The 9,531-nt window shown below is 37.8% G+C and overlaps 1 protein-coding gene across 1 annotated transcript; it reads right to left on the bottom strand.

Annotated features, from left to right (window-relative positions):
* Positions 1-205: 205 nt before the first annotated feature.
* LOC121381560 (protein ALP1-like) lies at positions 206-3,256 on the bottom strand. The gene is made up of 2 exons (XM_041510891.1): positions 3,144-3,256; positions 206-1,181 (listed from the first exon to the last, which is right to left on the bottom strand). Exons 1-2 carry the CDS (start codon positions 3,254-3,256, stop codon positions 206-208), a joined length of 1,089 nt encoding a protein of 362 aa, XP_041366825.1.
* Between the last annotated feature and the right edge of the window lie 6,275 nt (positions 3,257-9,531).

Genomic DNA, 9,531 nt, shown 5'->3' with positions numbered 1-9,531 from the left:
TAACTTGTATAACTTGTAAACTGTTTTGAATATTATAAATAAAGAAATAAAGTTGTAAAAAAAGGAAGAAAATAGATGGGGTTTTTTTAAAAAAATTTTTTTTTAACAATAGTCACATTTACATATTCAATTATTATTAATAATACAATAAATTACAAATTAAAATACAGTACAACAAGTCCCTTTAAAGTATAATACATTAGAGTCAAATCATGTTCTCCTGCCATTCCACAGCCCCTGCCTCGGAGTTTAAGTACTCTTTAAGATAGTTCCTTTGTGCGGTACCAGCAGCGTTGGCAACATTTCTCTGATAACATGCCTCTCCATCAGCAAGTTCCGTACCCTGTCTCCATTGTCCTGGAACTAAGTTGTGACTGTTGTCTTCTTCATCAACATACTGGCGTAGTGCTGCAGGCTGTCTGATCCTTAGTAAGTTGTGGAGGGTAGTACAGGCCAAGACGATGGAATCTACTGTTTCTGGTACTTGTTGCATAGTTCCAAGCAGAATCTGGAATCTCATGGCAAGAATGCCAAAAGCATTCTCCACAACTCTACGTGCAGGAAACAGTCTGTAGTTGAAGATGCGCTCGTCATGGTCCAGATGTCTTCTTGAGTATGGTTTCACCATCCATGGTCTGAGTGGAAAGGCGTCATCACCAATCAGAAAGTAGGGAGTGTCTCTGTCATCATGTGGAAGGGGAGATGGTGGTGGAAGGCCCAGGGTTCCTTCTTCCAGCATTGGTCGCAGTTCTGAGTTGTTGAATATCTGGCCATCAGAGGAACTTCCATATGAACCAACACTCAACCATATAAACTTGTAGTCAGCATCCACTACAGCCATCATCACCATAGAGAATAAGTTCTTGTAGTTGTAAAACAACGAACCAGAGTCAGCAGGCTTTTTGATTCTGATGTGTTTGCCATCCAACGCACCGCAAGCATGTGGAAGGTTCCAGACTTTTTCAAACTCTGCTGATATGCGCAACCAATCTTCTTCGGGGATGTTGTCTGGCATGACTGCTTCTTTGTATGCTGAGATGATTGCTTCGCAGACTTCAGGTACGAAGAGTGATATGGAGTTTCGGGCCACACGGAAGGAATACATCAGATCTGCATAATTCACACCAGTAGCTAGATGCCTCAGTGTTACAGCTAACTTCAGTCCAGGCTCAAGTGGCTCCCTGAAAGTAGACAAAAATTGTACACATCTTTAAAATGTAATGACAATGGTAGATTTATATCAAATATTAGCAAAACTACTAAAATTAGGTAGAAAATAAACAAAATATGTACCTGAATGAGGTGGACTCTTTCTTGATATCAGGAGTAACCCTGTCAAGAATCTCTCCAAACAGGTCAGCATCAACTCGGAGATCTTGTAGCTAGCAGGGTCTTCTCGGTTCAGCTCATGCAGGAGATGATCATACTGTCCAAAGAGGGTCCTGCAGGCCAGCCAGGTCCTGTACCAAACCCTTCTGCGAGCTGGACGCCTCCTCCGCCTCGGTCAAGGAATATCTGGTAGCTGCTGGGCATCGTCCTCTTCCCTCTGGGCTAGTTGAAGGAGCAATTGTAGAAATTGTTGATATAACTGCAATCTGTTTCTCTCATATGCCATGTTGTCTCTCTGGATGTCAGTTGTCGAATGATGATACATTGAGATTTGCAGGATTTATATATTTTTTGGCAAAAAATCGTAAGGACTCGTAAATACTCGTAACTAACTCGTAACTATTCGTAACAACATGTAAACAGGTCGTAACTAACACGTAAAAGCTTCGATGAATAGTAACATTCCGTAATATACTCGTAACAATCCGTAAAAAGCTCGTAAAATGCCCGTAAGTTGCTCATAGTTATCCGTGACAACTCGTAACAAATCGTGGAAATTTGCCGTAAATACATCGTAATAACTCGTAATAATCCGTAATAAACCGTAAATAGCTTGTAATAACTCGTAACAACTCTTAAATCGGTTGTAAAAGTGGCCAAGTCGTAAGGATCCGTGCATTTGTGCGATCCGTAAGGACTCGTAAGAAAAATCCGTGTATGTGAAGGGGGCATAAACTAAAACAGAACTCCATTATTAAACAATACGACTATACGGTTGTTTTGTTTTGCATCGAAGCAGAACCTGTGGTCTCTTCCCTCAAGTTTACAAAAGACAAATACTCAAGCAGAGAAAGAAAAAAAAGGCATTAATTATTTATTTGAAATGCATTATTCTTTACAGTGGTAGCCAGCTTCTTCTTAAAAATATAAACCACCAAAGAGCGTGTTCGGGTTCACACCACCCAAAGGAATTGCACTGAAAGGAACAAAAACCTGATTTCTGGTACTAGTTATTGACAGTGGTGCAGGGTTCAATGATAAAGGGATTCAGAATATCCGGTAAATACCCAATGGCTTTATGGCTTTTGTAACATTACACTCATTCATACTAAAATCAATTGCGTTATTGTTTTGTCTTCGATTATAAATTAATATAGACGAAACGACACTACTTTCTTAACGGTAAACATACTTACTTTTGTTGTGTTGGAAGTGGGGGATATCTCCCAAAGTAGGTATTTCTCATCTCACAATATCTGTTTTTATTGTATGGATTCTAAATCAAAGTGTCTATCAGACATGTGGGTTTTTTATTTGGTTTTGTTTCTTTGTTTGTTTGGGTAGGGGGTTGTTGCTCTTGAGGGGGAATTTTGTTTTCTGTTTTTGTTTTTGTGGTTTTTTATTTTATTCTTTTTTGGTGGGTTTTCAGTACATTAATTATTTGGGGGAGGGTGGGTGTTGTTTGTTGTTTGTTTGTTGTTGGGTTTTTTTGTTGTTGTTTTTTTTTTTTTGGGGGGGGGGGGGGGGGGTTGTGGGTTAAAAAAAACAACAATAAAAAGCCAACATAGCTTATATCATAGCCCGCCCTCGGACCCCTTGGGGAGTCAGAATGACCAAAGTCTTTCTCCATGTGCCACAGAAACTTCACAAAACATTTGGTAGGAATTGGTCAAGTAGTTTTTGAGCCATTTCTTACATATTTAATAACAATAATAACAAATCCCTCCCCAAATAAAAATAATACATATATTCAATTCATTCATTAAAATGTTACAGTTTTACACCTTTTAACACATTTCACAGTTCAACATCACCATTCTTCATAATCACCGTCGTTATAACCTTTTTCGTCACCAATTACGACAATCAACATCGGCGTCAACATCCCGTGATCTCCACAACCATCCTCACTATCCGTCACCACCATTTGCCGATCATCATAACCATCAACATCCACCAGTCATCACTGTCGCCTATAATAATTCGCTGATCACATTCCAGTCAACACCATTACTGTTCACTGAACATCATCACCATTCTAGAATCATCGCTGTCGCTATGATCAGTCACTGACCACATGTCCATCATCACCATTACTGGACTGAACATCACCATCATAAGATCATGATCACCATCATTCATGAATCACCATCATCGTCATGATCATTGATTGATCAAGTATCACTTCATTCTTCAACATGAACATCATCCTTATCGCCTGCTACTTATAAACACACAATGAAATACAATATAAAATAATCAATCTACCATAACATCTTATACACGTCAACATTTCACATGCTGTACAATTATCCCATTAAACAATGTCCATATTACACAAATAACATAATGTTCAAATACACCACAATTCATTTAAAATTTCTTTGACGGTGAAATTTACATACAACACTGTATCAATTACAACACAAATTCAATAAACTAAAATAGATTCATCTTACGGTTGTCAACAACCCAGAATTACACAGTTCGAAATATTTAACAATACTTCTTTCCCAATAAATTTTACGTGTCTGCGCAAAACCAAAGTCAACACTAATGTATCCCCACTTTGCCAGCTTACACCATAAACCAAAGTGTTCACCAACATAAGCCACAAGCCCAAATTCCTAAAATATTTCTCTTAGAAAGCTATGTCTTATAGCTGCCAATTAGAATTTTAATTACCAAAATGTTTACAATAAATAGCTGCAATTTATACGTTTAATTACAATAGTATTTATAATGAATGCTCTAAACTAAACTTAGTTGTGAAAAGATTACCCTTGACATGTGACACACTCCTGTACGTACAATTGTACTTCACAGAATACAATTAAAACAAAATATACAATCACAAGTCAAAGTTGCTCTCACATTTTCACAACAACAGTCAAACTCGTCTACTATTCTACATCCTCGATGTCACAATATCTACTCAAGAAAACTGCAGACAAGTTATATTTGCCTTGTATACTCCTACATACAAACATGTATGGTAGCAAAGCCAAAGCCCTTCTAGGTTACTTTAGCGTTTTTAAACTTTGACTTCTGAAGCTATGTCAATCCACAGTAAAATCAGTCCCATACACATATTGAGTAAACCTATTCCCCACACAATCGCTAAGCACCCAATTTCGATGGTTGCATACCTCTTTTCTCACTTCTCCAGTTTCCGACTTGTATGTACCACAGAAAATAACTCGCCTTGACGTGTATTAACTATCACATTTTTATCTCGATTACACAGAATCCGGTTTAGACAGAGTCCACTGTATATATATATATGTATAGTCTATCTATCTGTCTGTCTGTCTGTGTGTGTGTGTGTGTGTGTGTGTGTGTGTGTGTGTGTGTGTGTGTGTGTGTGTGTGTGTGTGTAAAGGCCGAATATGTATAGGACAGAAGCATATATGTACACACACACACACACACACACACACACAGAGAGAGAGAGAGAGAGAGAGAGAGAGAGAGAGAGAGAGAGAGAGAGAGAGAGAGAGAGACAGACAGACAGATAGACTATACATATATATATACAGTGGACTCTGTCTAAACCTGATTCTGTGTAGTCCGGATCTCTGCGTAAACCGATCCATTTCTAAAGCCCCGTCCAGCTACCGTTTATCTGTTAGGTATAAATCTCTGCCTAATCCGTATTCTCTCTACTCCGGACTCCGGATCAAAAATCAAGAACGAAAGAACCGTCCATGCATTAATTACCTCTGTCTACACCGGATTGGGATTTGACTGAACACAACAGAACAGAACTTTATTTACTCTCAGGCCGTAAATCACGGCATATGAGGTACATAATACAATTATACACATATTTTGACAAGATGGCAAACGTATAAGTATTTCACATAAATAAATAAATAAATAAATAAACAAATACATATATTTATATATACATACATACATCCATAAAATACATATCCATATAGGTATTTTAGCCGGGGGACTTAAAGGTATTCATAATAAATTTACAGAAAATTGAAAATTTACGAAGGACATCGGTTTTCTTGCTGTTGAAAATATTATAAAATTCATATGTATTAGGTTTTGATTGACAGTATTGTGGTAAGTAAATAATTCTGGGTTCTTTAAAAAAATGGGCATTTAAGTATAATGAAACTCGTCTCCGATGTCGTTACTGTTGAAGAGGGGACATAGTCTATCATGTAGTGGTATTCGTGTCCATCTACCTGTTTCAATGGGGAGATTATGGTTTGAGTCTAAAATGTAATAATGTACACCGATGTTTTTTCTCAAGTGATGTTAAATATGTCTCAAATGTAACACAATATTTTAACAGTTTGTAATTAGAAGCTTTTCCGGAATTATCGATATGACTGTACCATGTTTGTAGGAATTGATCTTTAAGTCTTATAGAAATAAATTCTTTAAAAAGTAAACGACGGGCTGCTTAATTAGTTGTACAATAATCGTCAATTGTCAATACAATACTCTGTCTAAACCGGACTCACTTCGTACCGTCGAAATAGTCCGGTTTACATAGAGGACCGGTCATTCCTGAGTTTGCTGCAATTTTTAAGATGTTATCGACTAACAGAGACTTCATAACGATTGTAATTACTTATAAAATACATTTTTCTGCATAAAATATTAGTGGCTGCATATTAAACGTGTTAATTCTTGTATTAATTTGACTTTAGTTTCTAACGAAAGTTCGATACGTTGCCGTTTTTTGGGTCCGCCATTATAAAAAAAAAATGAAATAAGACAACACAAAATATATGAGCATATACGAGAATATTATATATATATATATATATATATATATATATATATATATAATCTGTCAAAAACAAACCGCATACGTGATAGGGAAAGAAGAAAAGTGTTTGATTTTACAAAATATCGGGGTGCTTTTTTTTACAATGTAGCTGAATGACCATGTTTGCTAATGTTCCTGGAATGGGACAGCATGCCCAAATGTACCCTAAAACAAATTTAACACACGTTGTGGCACGTTGTGCGACAATTGCAGGAAATCGGCGTGAAATGGTCAGATTTTGGCGAATGCACGTGAAACTCGGGGAAAAGATTGGGGTAGTGATGTGTATTTACAGCTGCAATACTCGCAATGATGCTTCATTTCCATTTAGACGTAGACGAGTTACAAGATGCCAAGACTAGGCCACCCAAACCGAAACATTGCAATAGGCCGTCTCCAGTTAGGTGAATCGCAGTCAGCAGTCGCACGCCACATGATAGTCCATCAGAGCACCATTTCACGTATCTGGGACAGGTACCAGCAGTTCAATCATCTGAAGACCAGCCCAGAATTGGAAGACCTCGCATACCAATTGCAGCACAAGATCGCTACATCCGGGTTCTGCACTAGCGTCACCGAAATGCCACAGCAAAGAACACTACTGGACGCATACCTGGTTTGAGAAGGGTGTCTGCACAAACACTTCGGAACCGACTTCGAGAAGCTGGTTTACGGGCTAGGAGACCGTATTTTGACCCCGTCCTGCGACGTCAATGTACAGGGGTGGAACTTGGGAAACTGGCGGGGTGTATGGTTCAGCGACGAGTCACGTTCCCTTCTACAGCAACGTGATGGACGACAACGTGTTTACACACGCCGAAATAAACGTTTTGCCAACAACTGCGTCGCCGAAGTTGACAGATTCGGTGGAGGGGGTGTCATGATGTGGGGAGCCATCTCATACACTGGCAGAAGTGAGCTTATGTTCGTGCAAGGCAACCTGACAGCTGTACGCTACCGGGATGAAATTCTTCGCCGTCACATGCTTCCCATTTTGGATCGACAGAGAGAAGTCTTTCAGCAGGACAATGCCAGGCCGCATACAGCACGTGTAACAGAATGAGAACAGAATGTGCTGCCATGGCCATCAAGATCGCCAGATATCAACCCCATTGAACATTTATGGGACGAACTGGACAGACGTGTACGCCAGCGTAACGAAATTATGTCACTTTGTATAAAAGAGATAATTCCATGAATATTTCGCCTATGCGTTTCTTTTTTGACAGAGTGTATATATATATATATATATATCAGACACCCACGGGACCAAGTAGTGTCCCATTTATAGAGGTGTCTTTTTAGGGGTTTGCATTGATAAAAGCTTTTGTTATACATATTCGAATGATATGATATGATATGTTTTACATCGAATGATATGAACATACAGCGACGTATAACTGAACGTTCTATGTTGCAAATCGATATGGCAATGGAACTCACCGCTACTGACATCTTTATTGACACTGAAAAGCCAACATTACTTTTGGCTACTCTTTTATTTTGCTAAACACACCTTTAAAACAAAATCGAATTTGCCAACAGGAATACAGTGGATTAAATTCATTATTGTTTTGTCGATCCGCGAAGAAAACAATACACATGTTTGTAAAGGATATCAAAACTGCCACTTGATCGTTAATTGATTAATTGTTATTTATCGATCGTATCCAGCCATATGTAACGGTGTTTACACATCTAGTGGCTAATCTTATTATGTATATATTGTACTAGCTATGTCTGCTGTGAGGTAATCGGAAAGAATATGGCGAGATGACAAAAACGAAACCATAAAAAAGTTATAGTTTATTCTGATTAACGAAACAAATGGAACACATTGATTATTAATCATCGGCTATTGGATGTCAAACATTTGGTAATTCTGACATTTTGCAAGGGATCTCTTATATGCACTATTCGACTGAAAAGATAGCACATAGCACGGCCTTTGGTATACAAGTTGTGGTGCACTGGCTTGAATGAGAAATAGCCCAATCTGCCCACCGACTAGGATAGATCCTAGACTGACCGCGCATCAGGTGAGCCCTTTACCACTGGACTACATCCTGCCCCACGAAACAATTGGTGCCATCATAATGATTGTTATGGGTCTGATCGTCCGGTATTCTGAGGTTCAATTTGCACTAAATAAAGAGTTTGAGACTGAATTATTTTTCCTGTGTTCAGTTTAGTGAGGTGTTGGTTTAGAGAGGTAAACTTTAGTGTTACATGTTGCGTAAATCAAAGGACCACGAGAAACGTCAGGGATTTTTTTAAACAATTCCCGTTGGGATATATCTTAGTAACATTAGGGTTACTTACAACTTTGAAAAGAATCGCATGTCATTTACGTAGTACATGATGCATTAAATTAAACTAAATAAACTAAACTAACCACCAAAATGGCTTACGCCACATACCACAGCACATTTGTGAAAGTCAAGAAGTCAGTGGGTGAAATGTGTTCATCATAGTGCATAATATGTAACACGTTTGAATATTCCTAATAGAGCTGGGCGGTATTGAAATTTCAGGTTCGGTATCGGTATTGATATTTTGTGTGTGATTTAAATCGGTATCGGTACGGTATTTGGCATTGTTACAATACCGATACTGATACCGATATCGAGCGGTCCTTTCGGTATACTCTGCTTTAAATGCATACCCAAGTTAAGACTCAATCGCAAACTTCATATAAATAAAATTATATTCCATACAAAAGGCCCTTGTCTCTCTCTTCTTTTCAGCTATTTTGCGTTCGTCAGATATACTGTTAGTGCTTTATTAAAGGGACATTCCTGAGTTTGCTGCATTGTAAGATGTTTCCGACTAATCAAATAGTTCTGCGATTAAACTTACATATTAAATATATTTTCTTGTTTAGAATATCAGTGTCTGTATATTCAATGTGTTTCTGGTCGTCTTAATATTTGTAAGAAGCCCAAACTGGATTTTGTCTTCAAATAATTAGAACGATCAGAAACACGTTTAATATACAGCCACTAATATTTTATGCAGAAAAATATATTTGATATGTAATTATAATTGTTAAAAAGTCTCTGTTAGTCGATAACATCTTACAAATTGCAGCAAACTCAGTAATGTCCCTTTAAATGGCGTATAAAAAAAATAATTAATACCGAAGTTCTGTATTTTAAAATTTGCTCGGTACGGTAAATCGGTACTGACATGATACCGATATTGAACGGCATATACGGTATACTGCCCAGCTCCAATTCCTAAAAATAATGGTCACCAGTGTGGACTTTTACGTATTTATGTGGTCCTCCGTCCTGTCATGGGAAAGTTAAGTCTGACAGTTTGGAATTTTTAGAAAAAATACGAGCATCATCAAAGATCGTGTTTTTAAAATGTGCTGAAGCGTTGTAAAATAAACATTCCTT

Source organism: Gigantopelta aegis, chromosome 9 (genome assembly GCF_016097555.1).
Source record: "Gigantopelta aegis isolate Gae_Host chromosome 9, Gae_host_genome, whole genome shotgun sequence".
Taxonomy (NCBI): Eukaryota; Metazoa; Mollusca; class Gastropoda; order Neomphalida; family Peltospiridae; genus Gigantopelta; species Gigantopelta aegis.
The sequence above is the reverse complement of the archived record's forward strand: the minus strand, read 5'-3'. Positions and strand labels throughout refer to the sequence as shown.

Excerpts from the sequence above, each read along its gene's own strand:
- LOC121381560 (XM_041510891.1), bottom strand. The coding sequence starts at position 3,256 with ATGGTGGTGACGGATAGTGAGGATGGTTGTGGAGATCACGGGATGTTG. Across the intron at positions 1,182-3,143 it reads GACGGTGATTATGAAGAATG|GGAGCCACTTGAGCCTGGAC; the intron begins GTGATGTTGAAC and ends GTCTACTTTCAG.